The sequence below is a fragment of the Peromyscus maniculatus genome, chromosome 13 (genome assembly GCF_049852395.1).
Source record: "Peromyscus maniculatus bairdii isolate BWxNUB_F1_BW_parent chromosome 13, HU_Pman_BW_mat_3.1, whole genome shotgun sequence".
In the NCBI taxonomy this organism is placed as follows: Eukaryota; Metazoa; Chordata; class Mammalia; order Rodentia; family Cricetidae; genus Peromyscus; species Peromyscus maniculatus.
The window spans coordinates 9,475,047-9,488,954 of record NC_134864.1 but is presented as its reverse complement, the minus strand read 5'-3'; the positions used below and the strand labels follow the sequence as shown (position 1 = coordinate 9,488,954).

General features: G+C 51.0%; 1 protein-coding gene across 3 annotated transcripts; it reads left to right on the top strand.

Moving 5' to 3' along the window:
* The first annotated feature begins 2,947 nt into the window (after window positions 1-2,947).
* On the top strand, window positions 2,948-4,695 carry Hes6 (hes family bHLH transcription factor 6). Of its 3 annotated transcripts, none has more exons than XM_006988691.4 (4): window positions 2,948-3,151; window positions 3,229-3,315; window positions 3,397-3,478; window positions 3,719-4,695. In XM_006988691.4, exons 1-4 carry the CDS (start codon window positions 3,071-3,073, stop codon window positions 4,141-4,143), a joined length of 675 nt encoding a protein of 224 aa, XP_006988753.3. In that variant the 5' UTR covers window positions 2,948-3,070; the 3' UTR covers window positions 4,144-4,695. The 3 variants fall into 3 exon arrangements, with proteins under 3 accessions (XP_006988753.3, XP_042115785.1, XP_042115784.2); XM_042259851.2 differs by having other exon boundaries at window positions 2,950-3,151; window positions 3,397-3,438; window positions 3,719-3,997; XM_042259850.2 differs by lacking the exon at window positions 3,229-3,315 and having other exon boundaries at window positions 2,950-3,151; window positions 3,719-4,290.
* The last annotated feature ends 9,213 nt before the right edge of the window (window positions 4,696-13,908 follow it).

Genomic DNA, 13,908 nt, shown 5'->3' with positions numbered 1-13,908 from the left:
CTTTGCTGTGGAACCCAAAGGGCGCTCTCTCCTTTCTTTTCACACCAAAGGAAATTCTCTGAGTCTCCTGGGCAGACTGCCCACAAAGTGCTTGGAGTCTGCGGGCTGGCCGGCTGCTGCCTTTGTCCCTCTGGGGATTTATGGCCTGTTATTTCTGCTGCTAACTTGTTGCCCTGCGACCACTATGGCCCTGCCCATCCTCTGCTGGCCTCTGTTCCTGGCTCTAGGGGGATCAAAAGGCCCTAATGCACAAGAAGTCTGCATGCAGGCACACTTTGAAGGCAGGGTATGATCCAGGGGACAAATGGCAGGAAGTAATAGGTCAGCTGAGGGAGGTGGACAGGACACGGAGGGTTTCGTGGCCTCAAGATGGGGTAGTCAAGCCTCTGGGACAGAAAGTCTAAGCCACCTGGCCAGTGAACTCACTAAAATCAATTGAAGCCAGCTTCACAAGTGGGACCTCAAGCAACACCCCACCCCCACCCCAACCAAAAAGCATTTCCTGGTTCATACCCTGCCCTGTCTCTACCCTCTTCTCTTCCAAGAATGCCTCACCACACTGAGGCATATCCCAAGTACTTAATTTCTCTTTCCCTCAGGTCTGGACAGCATTCTGCAACACACCCCCAACTCACACAGCCTTGGGCAAAGCTTTGTGGTCCATGATTGATTCCCAAACATAGGAATGGGCTAAGGTTAACATTTCTCTTCCAGGGTAGCTTTGTTTTCCCTGGAGTTCTTAGTTGCTTTTAATTCATTGTGTGGTTTGTCTTTTTGGTGTCCTTATTCGGCCCGTACTTCTAACTCTCCAATCAGGTGTTCCACCGATGTTTGGAAGAGCCTTTCCTCGGGGCCCTTCTGCTGTACCAAGGGGCGCTATCTTTTGGCCTTGCTCATTTGGATACAGGAAGAGATACAAAACAGTTTGTGAACTAGGGAGCACAACAAAACCAAAACCAAACTAAAACAAATAAACAAAAACCACACACACACACACAAACCTACCAAAGGTTATTTTTGCCTACCTCAAAGTAGTGGGAACTTCAAAGTAGTCATTTTAGAATTTCCTTTACTGGAAGCTGATAGCTCAACAGTACAGTCACAAACCAGGTATGACTGACTGGCTCCCCTGGGATCATTTCCACGCCCACCTAGGAGTCTTACCACTGGGTTCGGAGGACCTTCAGCAGCCCCTGCCTGGAGGGTGGTGGAAGAGAACCAAGCTTTTTAGCAAGTTGGGAATACCCAAATGAGTGGTAATAGGCTGGGGGGGGGGTGTCAGGACCAGAACACAGGGGAACAATTCAGAGGCAAAAGTGGGTCACTAGTAAGGCGACTCTGGAGACCTTCAAACTTCAAACCTCTCACCCAACTCACCCTACCTGACGGCTTTGGAGGACCTGTCTGTAGCCGAGCCACAAAGAGTCCGCCAGGCCCATCTTTAGGAGGGTAGAGGGTTTCCCGGCCCAACTGCACCAGTTCCGGCCTGGTCTTCCCTCGGTCAGAGGCCTTCCAGCCAGCTGAGGAAGCACCGAGAACCAAGACCTGAAAGTTAAATAGGCATCAGTGCAGTGGTGCTTGGTGGTGCCCGCCCGGGGCCGGTACCTAAAGGCCCGGTGAGAGCCAGCTCCCTGTCCCAGCTTTGAAGCAGCAGCAGAAACCAAGAACACTGGAGCAGAGCCAGGGGTTCCTAGGGTGCTGCCTGGGGGCGCGGTCTCGCCCCTCCCACCCCCGCACACCACCCCCCTCCTGCGGCGAGGCAGGGCCGGCAGATGGACCGCCGACGACGCGGGGCTTGGGCGTCTGGCCGACGCAGGCGTGCCTGTCGCTGCCAGCCGGACAAAGCCAGCGAGACAAAGGCGCGGCCAACACCTGTCGCTCCTGGCCGGGCTGCCGCTTTTCTCTGCCGAAGCGGCTGCAGCTGCCAACTGTCACGGGCATCAAGTTACCGGGGCCAGACGGCAGCCTCCGCCTGCAGGGCCCAAAGATGGAAGGGGGAGGAGCCGAGAGGGACTGAGCGCGGGGTGGAGGCGTGGGGGTAGGGTAGGGGGACACGAAGGGGACTCGCGGGGGTGGGGGTGGGCGTGGAAAGGGGTGGGGGCAGGGAAATGTGACAGCATCAGATGGGGTTGCGGAGGGACTAGGAGGTGAGGAGAGCTTAGGCAGGTACCGGGTGGTGAACAAGGAAGGAGAGGCTTGACGCGGGGGTTGGGAATAGAGAAAGACAAGGTAAGTGGTTGGGCAGGTGACTTAGAAAGAGCGCAGAGAAAGAGAGGTTGCAGTGAGGACGACTGAGGACCTTGGTCTAAGGTTACAAGTGTCCTCACGAGTCCACAAAAACCTCAAGGGGCCGGGGCTGTCCCCATTCCTGCAGCTAAATTGGCCCCCACTTTCCCTGGACTTTGCACTCTCGCCACCCGTGACCAGAAGCCTTTTCCAGGTCCCGAGAGCACAGATTTGACTTTGGCACTGCCCCGCCTGAAGCCCACTTTGGCCCCCCACCCCACCCCGGACTGGACCGCTATTCTCAGGAGGCACCTTCGGTGAACCAAAGGAAGCGAATGCGCTGTAGGGATGGATGAAGGGGTGGATGGAATGGATGGATGGATGGATGGATGGATGGATGGATGGATGGATGGATGCACGGCCAGAAGAGTGGATAGCTGAGTCCCGGCTCACAGGCTGGCAGATCTAGGCTCATAACTCAGCAGAGGGAGCTACAAGTACCCAAGCAAGGCAGAAGCCCGAGGTCACTGTCCCGGAGTCCCGCCCCTGCGGGAGTGGCAGGAGGTCCGGCTGTGGGCTCCGCCTCGCCAGCTGCCAGAGGCCCGGGGGGCCTGACAAAGCGCGCCACTCTCATTGGATGCAGGCAGCCTCGCGGCTGGCAGCTCCGGCCACGCACAGCCAATCGGCGCATTGACATGCAAATAAGTTGCTATAAAAGGGGCGGGGCAGCGGGGGCCGGAAGACTCTGGAAGAGTTATTGAGGCCTCTGGGCTGCCACCCGCCTGGCAGTGAGGTTTGCACTCAGCTCCTGGCGCCCGGCGCCCGACTCCGGGCGCTGCGGACCATGTCTCCGCCCCTGGCGCCCAACCGGGACCGTGCAGGCCACGAGGATGAGGACCGCTGGGAAAGACGGGGGGACCGCAAGGTGCGGGCAGGGGCCCCGGGCGGATGGGCTTGCGGGAGGCTGCGCGGGCCCGGGGCTCAGTGGCCCGCTTCCCACAGGCCCGGAAGCCCCTAGTGGAGAAGAAGCGGCGCGCGCGGATCAACGAGAGTCTGCAGGAGCTGCGGCTGCTGCTGGCCGGCACGGAGGTGCGACGGGAAGGGCGCGGGAGGTTGCAGAGTGCGAGCCGGAGCTCACGGCCCGACTCAATCCCCTTCCCCTCCGCGCAGGTGCAGGCCAAGCTAGAGAACGCCGAAGTGCTGGAACTGACGGTGCGGCGCGTGCAGGGCGCTCTGCGGGGACGGGCGCGCGGTGAGTGGCAGCGGGAATCGAGGGCGGGGGCTCTGACCGGGCACGCCTGCTATCCAGGAGCGGGACGCAATGGCTCCCGGGGTCCGGGTCCTGCCCACGGCGAGGGCTCCCCGCCCAGAGCAGGACACACCAGTGTGTCTCCTGGGTGAGTCCCGAAAGCGCAGAGCGGATTGTTCGAGCTATAGTAGTCACTGCTCACGGTGCGGGACGCTGCTCTCTTCTTCCCACCCTGCTGCACAGAGCGAGAGCAGCTGCAGGCCGAAGCAAGCGAGCGCTTCGCTGCTGGCTACATCCAGTGCATGCATGAGGTGCACACGTTCGTGTCCACGTGCCAAGCCATCGATGCCACCGTCTCAGCTGAACTCCTGAACCACCTGCTAGAGTCCATGCCACTGCGTGAGGGTAGCAGCTTCCGGGATCTGCTGGGGGACTCCCTAGCTGGGCTGCCTGGAGGCCCTGGGAGGACCAGCTGGCCTCCAGGAGGGTCCCCAGGGTCCCCATTGTCCAGTCCCCCAGGTCCCGGGGACGACCTGTGTTCTGACCTAGAGGAGGTCCCGGAGGCTGAACTAAATCGGGTGTCTGCTGAGGGGCCGGATTTGATACCTACATCCTTAGGCAGCCTGACCGCAGCTCGCCTGGCCCAGAGTGTATGGAGGCCTTGGTGACCAACAACACTAACCAGGGACCTGTGGAGGGTGGGCTGCCATCCTTAAGTCTACCCCTCCCCCCCCCAGGTATATGATGAGGCGGAAACAGTCCAGGTATACCTTTCCCACCCTTTCAATGGATGACTTGGATGGCAACCCTTGATGGCCAGCCCCTGCAGGCCCCTACCCCTGTTTGAGGGAATCAATTTCATGGACCCTATAGTTCTGGATGAGGGGGACGGAGGCTACAGAAGAGGGGGAGACTCCTGTAAGAGCTGACAGGGCTCCCCGCATGTTCACCTGTCCCTGCCTTTCAGGCATTCTGAGGGACCTAGGGCAGAAGCCGCTAATCCTGAGGCTAAGTGTTAGTGTCCTAGGTAGGGACACCCAGGTCATAGCAGCCCTGACCTGAATAGTTCAGATCTGCTGCTTCAGCCCGGAGACCAGGGGAGGCAGGCGCCTTCCACAGGGTCACTGAGAGCTGTTCCTGTTTGTAAGACACTTGAGTGTGTGGATTTGGTTGCCATCACATGCTCCGATTGAATTAAATAAAGAACTTTGGAGTTAGTTGCCCCCGGTGTATGGTTATTGACATGTCAGATGTGTGAGTGCTCAACTAAGCATGCATTTCCTGCATCTAGCACTAGTGAACATCCGTTTACAGCATTCACCCTTTGTCAGCAAAGGGCATCCATCCATGGTTCTGGTAGAGATGCCCCCATTGCTGGGCAGATCCTCTAGGCTGTCCCACTTTCCTAGGAGTATGTGTCCGAGAGGACTCCACTAGCATGGGGTTTGTCTCCAGGATAGTCAAGCCATAGGGAAATGACCTGTCCCTATACTGTTCTCTCCTGAGTTCCAGGGACGACACTAGTGACTTGTTGCTAGTCCTTTGCCTTGGACGTGTCTTTCAAAGAAGGTTCATGAGTATGGTGTAGATGTTAATCTTCCTTAGGTTGTACTTTTTTTAAAAATGTTATTTGTGCCGGGCGGTGGTGGCGCATGCCTTTAATCCCAGCACTAGGAGGCACTCTTTGTGAGTTCAAGGCCAGCCTGGTCTACAGAGCGAGACCCAGGAGGGGCACAAAGCTACACAGAGAAACCCTGACTTGAAAAAAAAATGTTATTTGTGCCAGGCAGTGGTGGTGCGTACCTTTACTCCCAGCACTTGGGAGGCAGAAGGTAGATCTCTAAGTCCCAGGACAGCCAGGGCTACTCAGAGAAACCCTGTCTCGGAAAAAAGAAAAAAGTGTGTGTGTGTCTGTATTCTAGCCATGCATGAGGAAGTCAATGTTGGAGCCCATCTAGATTTCCTAGTGGCTTTACCCAGCAGGACTGCATGAGAGGTTGATTGGACCACAGGCCTGAGTACCAGGTGTTTGGAAGGGTCTACACTTGGCTGTATCTAGCCCGGGGAGGTCTTCTGCCCTGCCCCTTGGCTTTGTTATAAAAAAGCCCTTCGGAATAAAGTTCTGGGCTGATGGATAAAGATCCAGGCCCACCTGAGGCAATCCTGCATTTCTATGTGTTTCTCCTCCCTCTTTATTTCTACCTAAATCTCTTACCCCTCACTCCTCAAGAGTCCCTGGGGTAAATAAATGTGGGAGCTGGTCTCCCACATCAGAGGATGACTTTGGGGAGTCTTGTCCTTCCCCTGTAGTTTTCAAACTTGGGTCTTCAGGCTCTTTGGGGAAGCCTTTTCTGAACCATATGATGGACTCGGCTTGCCACTTTTCTTGATTGTAGAAGTTTCCCCTGGTGCCAAGTGCAGAGACATGGAGTGCCATCCAGTTTCATTGAAGAAAACGTGCCATGGCTCCAGGCAACTTGTGTCTGAGGTTAGGCCAGACCCTGGAGGTCAGAATCCTCAGGGAGGAGGAAGGTGATGGAATGGGCCACTAGTCTACCGATGTCCATAGTCAGTTAGCAGAGTCACTGGCACTGATAGAGAGCCTCTTCCTCTCCGGGACCCCCAAATAGATGGTTCTCAATGGGCTGCAGGCAGGCAGGTTGACATGTGAGGGTTTGGGTTGTCATCTGGGTCTCTTCTTAGGTCATGTACCTTTAAGAGCATCTTTCTCAAAAGCTGGATGGCAGCTTCTGGTCCCCAGAGTGTTTCAGCATTTGGGGTTCATCTCTATGCCAGGTTAGAATCCATGCAACTTAATCTTAGCATCGGGGCTGTTCTGTGGGGAGCTGGAGGAATGGAAATGTTATCCCTGGGGCTATTTTTCATCACCTCAGACTGGTGTAGAGTTCCCCAGGGGCACAGATAATGGGTCCCCTTGCATGGCCTCTGTCACTATCTAGAGGTCAAAGCACTGATGCCACTGTCGAGAGCGCCAGCTAGGGATTGCTCGAGGAGCATCTCGGTTCTGCCAGCAGCTCCAGCGTCTTCCCACAGGCCCCTGGACAAGGGAGAGGCCTTATGCCTTTCGCAAAGTGACTTGGAATAAATGTGCCACCAGGCCTGGGACATGCGCAAGGTCAGAAGCCACCGACTGGAAGCTCCAGCCCTATGCTCCTCCCAACCCCAGCCAACCTCTTTGTAATCCTCGGGTACAGTCTCTCTCTCAGCAGTGACAAGCGGCTGGCACAGTCAGCGACCACACGTTTCCCTTTCAGCCACATCACTATTTCACCCTGCCTCCTCCCCCCACAGCCCCTAGGCTTCCTCACAGGCCCACCGCTAAGGCATTTGATGGCCTAATTTCCCCTTCTCTGAAAATTGCCACCTCACCCCAGATCTCTGATTCTTTAGTTTCTATAATAGCCACAGCAAGAGACCACAAAGTTGGTGGCTTGAAAGAGCACACATTACCAAGCATTTCCATAGGTTGGGAGTCCAAAGCAAGATTCACGGAGCTCAAGTCAATGTTTCAACAGGCAGGGTTGTGTGCCATGTGATGGCTATTCTAGATTGTCAACTTGACTACATCTGTAATTAACTAAGACCCAAGTGGCTAGGTACACCTGTGAGAGATCTTTTTTCTTTTCTCCTCTTTTATAACTGTTTTTAAATTTTATTTATGTATGTTTTTTAGATGAGTGCTCTGTCTGCATGTATGCTTGCTTGCCAGAAGGGGGCATCAGATCTCATTATAGATGGGTGTGAGCCACCATGTGGTTGCTGGGAATTGAACTCAGGAATTCTGGAAGAGCAGCCAGTGCTCTTAGCCACTGAGCTATCTCTCTAGGCCTCTGGCATTTTTTTTTCTTATATCATTTGAAGTGCAAGATCCACTTTTCATCCAGATCTTATTTTTTAAGATTTATTTATTATGTATACAATATTCCGCCTGCATTTTGCCTGCATGCCAGAAGAGGGCACCAGATCTCATTATCAATGGTTGTGAGCCACCATGTGGTTGCTGGGAATTGAACTCAGGACCTCTGGAAAAGCAGCCAGTGCTCTCAACCTCTGAGCCACTTCACCAGCCCCTCATCCAGATTTTGGGGGTAGGAAGATCCACCTTTAATCTGAGCCACACTTCCAGCTGGTGGCCTAAATAAAGGACGTGGAAGAAGGAAGCTTGCTCTCTTTGCTTGCTCTCTCCTCACTAGCAAGTCCGTTCCTTCACTGGCATTAGAGCTACTTCTTCAGGACTCCAGTGTATACTGAAGACGGCTTGAGACATCCAGCCTCATGCACTGAACAACTGGACTCTTGGACCTTCCATTGGTAGACAGCCACTGTTGGACTAGCTAGACCACAGCCTGTAAGCCATTCTAAAAAAAAAAAAAAACCCCTTTATATAGCTATCAATTTATGTAACTATAGATTCATCCTGTAAGTTCTGTTCCTCTAGAGAGCCCTGATTAATACAGATTTTGGTAGCAGAAGTGGTTTTAGAGCAGCAGAAGTATAAGGATGAATTCTTTAAGTGTCTGGAACAGGCTTTCCAATTTGCCAACACCTATAGCTACTGAAGTCTCTCTAGCCACTGATACCTCTCTTAGCAGCCCATGGTGTAAACTATTTTACAAACTTAAAAAGACAAATGTATTTGGTTATCTTGACTGACCAATTATGAGAGATTTGGTGAGTCTATACACAAAATGTTGACAATTTGTGGAAAAATAAGGAACATGGTGATGCTGGTTGGTTGCTCCTAGCATCTTTGGGTAAATCAACCAAGGAAAGGAATGAGTTCTGTGATAAGATTAACCAACTTCTAGCATCTCCTGCCTAGCTGTTGACCATCCAGCTCTCCATGGGACCAATCAGGTGCCTTAGGCAGGCAAGGTGAAACAAATGTAACACATCTTTACATAGTTAAACAAATGCAGCATAAACTAAAGTAACACCTTTATATCCTTAACAAAGGCAGCAGAAACAAATGTAACACAGAGTTAAAGTAATATTCTGCAGTCTAAACAGATGTAACACATCTTTGCCTAGTTAAAGTAATATTCCACAACAAATGGATTTTAAGGGTGTGGGATAATGGGAGAGAGAACATTAAAAACTAGATCAAGCTGAGCTTATTGACATGAACCCACTGAATGGCGATCCTATGTCTAGTAATGGAATTTTGCCCAGTTAAAAAAGGTGTCAACATTTGTCAAAAGATGGCCTACTGAAAAGAAGTTGGAGATGCCTGCTATCTCTTGGCTTGGTGTTGATAAAATGATTTTTTTAAACTATTTTTATGTGTGTTGATGTGAAGGTGTCAGATCCCCTGGAACTGGAGTTAGAGATAGTTGTGAGCTGTCATGGGGGTGCTGGGAATTGAACCTGGGACCTATGGAAGAGCAGCCAGTGCTCTTAACCATTGAGCCATCTCTCCAGCCTGATTTTAAGGCTCAGGGAAATTGCAATGCTAGAGTAGGTGCACTGTGTAAGACCTGATCCCCCACAATGGGAAGGCCCAGAAGACCTGCCCTTCATTAATCACATAAAACACAAAACGGGGAGAGGGGCACCCGCACACGTGAAGATCTTTGTTGTCACCCTCTTCCTTGTGCCAGACCTTAGGGTTGGAGATGCTGCTGCTAGCTGGACGGACTAAATGCCCTGGGTTTAACTGGGCCCCGAAGCAGCAGGGGCCAGGTGGCAGCACTGAACGCCAAAGACAAGGTCATTGTAATTATCATAATGGGCAGCACAGACAAAGCAATGTCCATAATAGCCTGACCTGGTCAGCACAGGCAAAGTGATTTTTATGGTGGCATGATTCATATGGACCTTTGGTACTGGCTAATCAACCATGGTGTTTCCAGGCATGAAATGGATAAGAAGCCTGCTGTATTCTGTTTGATCTATAAAAGTTTTCAAACAAATGAAAGAAAGGCTCCATTGGATCATAACAAAAGGCAGTCTCGGCCCGTGAACCCATTTCCAGACTTGAGCTTGTTTGCAGACCCAGAACCCCTCGAATGAAGGGACAGCCAGGTTCCCCTGAGGAAGGACCTAAAAAGTTTTACTGTTGTCCTTTCTCCAGTCCTTCCCCAGAGGGACCTACCGCTTTTTTACAAGGCTAACTGTACATGAGGGGAAAGAAAACAACCAGACTTTCTGGGGTCTATTGGTGCTACCAGTAGGTACTTAATTGACACTGATTCTGGGAGATCCCAAGGAACATTGTGGCCCTCCAGTTAAGAAGGGGCTTATGTCAGGTGACTAAAGGCATTTTGGCTGAAATCTGACTCACAGTAGGTCCAGTGGGTCCCCGAACTAATCTTGTGGTTATTTCCCCAAAACCAGAACTTACAATTGGGATAGATATAAATAGAAGTTGGCAGAATTCTCACATTGGTTCTCTGACCTGTGGAGTAAGGGCTATTATGGTTGGAAAGGCCCAAATGGAGTTGCCAAGGACAATGATGAATCAAAAATAGTATTGCTTCCCTGGAGGAACTGCAGAAATTAATGCTACCATCAAGAACTTGAAAGATGCAGGGGTAAGCCAGGCAGTGGTGGCACAGGCCTTTAGTCCCAGCACTCAGGAGGCAGAGGCAGGTGGATCTCTGAGTTCAAGACCAGTCTGGTCTACAGATTGAAGTCCAGGACAGCCAGGGCTACACAGAGAAACCCTGTCTTGAAAACAAAAACAAACCAACAAACCAAACCGAAGAAAAAAGATGCAGGGGTGGTGGTTTCCACCATCTCTCTTTAACCCTTTAACTCTCCTTTCTGGCCAGTGCAGAAGACAGATGGATCATGAAGAATGACAGCTGACCATCAAAAACTCAATCAAGTAGTGATTTCCATTCCAGCTGCTGTACAAGATGTGTCCCTACTTGAGCAGAATAACACACCTCCTGGTACATGGTATATATCTACCAATCTAGAAAAAGCCTTTTCCTTGGTACCTGTGTATAAGGACCACTAGAGGGGCTGGAGAGATGCTCAGGGCTTAGGAGCACTGGCTGCTCTTTCAGAGGACCCGGGTTCAATTCCCAGCACCCACATGGCAGCTCACAACTGTCTGTAACTCCAGTTCCAGGGGATCTAACACCTTTACACCAATGCACATAAAATAAAGTTGAATAAATTTTTTTTAAAAGGACCACTAGAAGCCATTTGCTTTCAGTTGGCAAGGACAGCAATATGCCTTTACAGTTTATATCAAGGATATATTAGCTCTCTAGCCCTGTGTTATATCTTAGTTAGAAGTGGCAGATTTCAATAATCAAGTAGATAGGACAATCTTTGGACAGCCAGCCCCTTTCCCCAGCCATTCTTGTCATTGCCTAATGGGCCCATGAACAAAGTGGCCATGGTGGCAGAGATGGAGGTTATGCATCGACCTGACAACATGGACTGCCACTCACCAAGGCTGACCTGTCTAAAGCTGCCACCGAGTGCCAGATCTTCCAACAGCAGAGACCAATGCTGAACCCCAGATATGTCATCATTCCCTGGGGTTACCTGCCAGTGACCTGGCGGCAAACTGACTACCTTGGACCACTTTCTCCGTGGAAAGGACAACACTGTTCTTATGGAGTAGATAGTTATTCTGGTTATTGATTTGCTTTTCCTACACACAATGCTCCTACCAAGACTTCTATCCGTGGGCTTATAGAATGTCTTATCCACCATCGTGGTATTCCACACAGTATTGCTTCTGACCAGAGAAGTGTGTCAGTGGGCCCACAATCATAGAGTCCACTGGTCTTACCATGTTCCCCACCTTCGTGAAGCAGCTGGCCCGATAGAAGGATAGAATGGCCTTTTGAAGGCACAGTTTCAGCACCAGTTAGGTGGCAGCAGCCTGGAGGACTAGGGCAGGGTTCTCCAGAAGGCAGTATATGCTTTGAATCATTGTCCAATATATGGTACACTTTCTCCCATAGCCGGGATTCATGGGTCCACGCACTATCACTCTCAGTGATATCACTCTAGTCATCCACTCAGAAAACGTTCGCTTCCTGTGCCCACAATCTTAAATTCTGCTGGCCTAGAAGTTTTGGTTCCAGCTGAAGGAGTGATCCTTCCAGGAGCCGCACCAAACATTTCATTGAACTGGAAGCTCAGACCTCCCTCAGCTGCTTTGGGCTTCTGATGCCCTAAAGCTAACACGCTAAGAAAGGAATGACTGTTAGGAGGACTGATTGATCTAGATCACCAAGAGAAAATTGGACTGCTTCTCCACAATAGAGGTGAGAAAGATTTTGCAGTTAAAAGCTCTCTCTGACCAGGCTGGAGAGATGGCTCAGTGGTTAAGAGACTGGCCACTCTGCCTGTTCTTCCAAAAGACCAGGGTTCAATTCCCAGTACTCACATGGCAGTCTGTAACTCCAGTTCCAGGGGGTGTGGCGTCATCACACAGACATAAATACAGGCAAGACCCCAACGTACATTAAAAAAAAAAGTTCTCTCTGAGGAAAAACCCCACTAAGTGTTGGGGATCCCAGTGTAGTCACCAGCCAGCTAATTAAGACTTTCTTCTATTTATTTATTTTATGTGCACATTTGTGTGTGTGAGGGTGTCAGACCCCCTGGAATTGGAGTTACAGAGAGTTGTGAACTGCCTTGTGTATGCTGGGAATTGAACCCAGGTCCTCCGGAAGAGTGCCCAGTGCTCTTAACCTCTGAGCCATCTCTCAACCCAATAAAGACTTTATTGGCTTAAACCTGCATCTGACTGGTTTCTCTGGTGGATACTTCATGACACTATCTGACCTTCATCATTGACCCTTCTGATTCTTCACTTCTTTCTACTTTTCAAGAACTCTTGTAAATGCCTTGGGACCATCTGGATAATCTCCCTAATTTTTAATATTTAACAATCCATAATTGTAGGGACCTCCCAAGACCAAGTTCTCAACACAAAGAAGATTTATTTGCTCCAGAGGGACAGAGGGCAGGGAATAAGAGACAAAGACAGGAGACGGAGGACAAGGGAGAGGGGGAAGGGAACAAAGGAGAGGGGGCAGGGGTGTTTGTCCTGGAAGACAAAGGACTGTCTCTGGGTAGAGAGGGGACACACAGGCAATTGGTGGCTTATAAAGGTAAAAGGGGCCAGGCGGTGGTGGCACACACCTTTAATCCCAGCACTTGGGAGGCAGAGCCAGGTGGATCTCTGTGAGTTCAAGGCCAGCCTGGGCTATCGAGTGAGTTCCAGGAAAGGCGCAAAGCTACACAGAGTAAAAAAAAAAAAAAACCAAAACCAAAACCAAAAAAAAAAAAAAAAAAAAAAAAACCAACAAACAAACACAGTAAAAGGGGAAACCAGTGTTAGGATGAGTTGGTTAATTTTAATTGAGCATGTTAATTAAGGTGGCCAAAAGGTGGCTTCTAAATGATGGATTCCAATATGCTGATAACTGGACCTTGGTAGTCAGCCTCAGGAGGAGGAAGTGGCCAAATAAGGGACTAGACCTTGGGGGCTAGCTTTTGGAATGTAGCAAGGCCGAGGGAATGGGAGAGAAGGGCAAGGTCTGCCAGAGCCATGCTTGCCAAGCTTCTGTCTGTGTTAGCCTTGCTCAGGCTGTCCAGAGTCCCTTCAGTAGTCACATCTACACAGTTGCGTTTTCTTTTTTGTTCCCAATGATAGAGACGGAACCCTGGGACTTGGGCATGTCAAGTGAGTGCTGTATGATCAGGCTACAGCCAGAGCTGGAACCCTGGACCCTGGGCATGCCGGGTGAGTGCTCTACAATCAGGCCACAGCCCCAGGCTTTGCACAGTAAAGTAACAGATTCATGAGTTCTGGGGATGAGGGCGGGGGCATACTCTGCCTACCACATCCACCTACATCTTGGTTCAAGTACTCTTCCTTCCACACCCGAAGAACTGTGGTACTGACTGCTCACAGGGACACAGGGTCTTGTCCCCTCTTATATGTGCTCTCTGCACAGCATCGTTTCCCCTCTGGATTGTTCCTCCTACTGCCACCTGGAAGAAGAGTAAATAAAAATTCCTGGACACAATGTCCCTTGCTGGCCTTGGCTTCTCTGGCCTCAGAGAAGCAAGCTTCCCTGAATGTGTCTCTTCTGCATCTGTCACCGTGTTTCTGAAGCAAAGACTGTCCCACTCCTTCACTGACGGTACTGTCGAGATCCCCAGAGGAGGCTGTTTCCATGGCAGCTGTCTGTGGTGAACACTTAGAATAAAAATAGGAACATAAAATGGAGTGGTTCACAAGATGGAGACACTTCTGCTCAGACACCTGACATCAGGACGTGCTGAAAGCAGACCCGCACCTGGATGTGACCAGCAACACCCTGGGAACAGGCAGCTTCCACCAATCAGGAGGAGCAGGGGTCAAAAAGTTTGCAGGGACAAAACAAGCCTCAGAAGGGTCCTTAATCCCAGGCTCTAGGCAGCTCAGCAAA

Bases quoted from the DNA above. Each gene is read 5' to 3' on its own strand.
- Hes6 (XM_006988691.4), top strand. From the start codon at position 3,071: ATGTCTCCGCCCCTGGCGCCCAACCGGGACCGTGCAGGCCACGAGGAT. The intron at 3,152-3,228 runs GTGCGGGCAGGG...CGCTTCCCACAG, and splicing joins AAAGACGGGGGGACCGCAAG to GCCCGGAAGCCCCTAGTGGA. The intron at 3,479-3,718 runs GTGAGTGGCAGC...CCTGCTGCACAG, and splicing joins TCTGCGGGGACGGGCGCGCG to AGCGAGAGCAGCTGCAGGCC.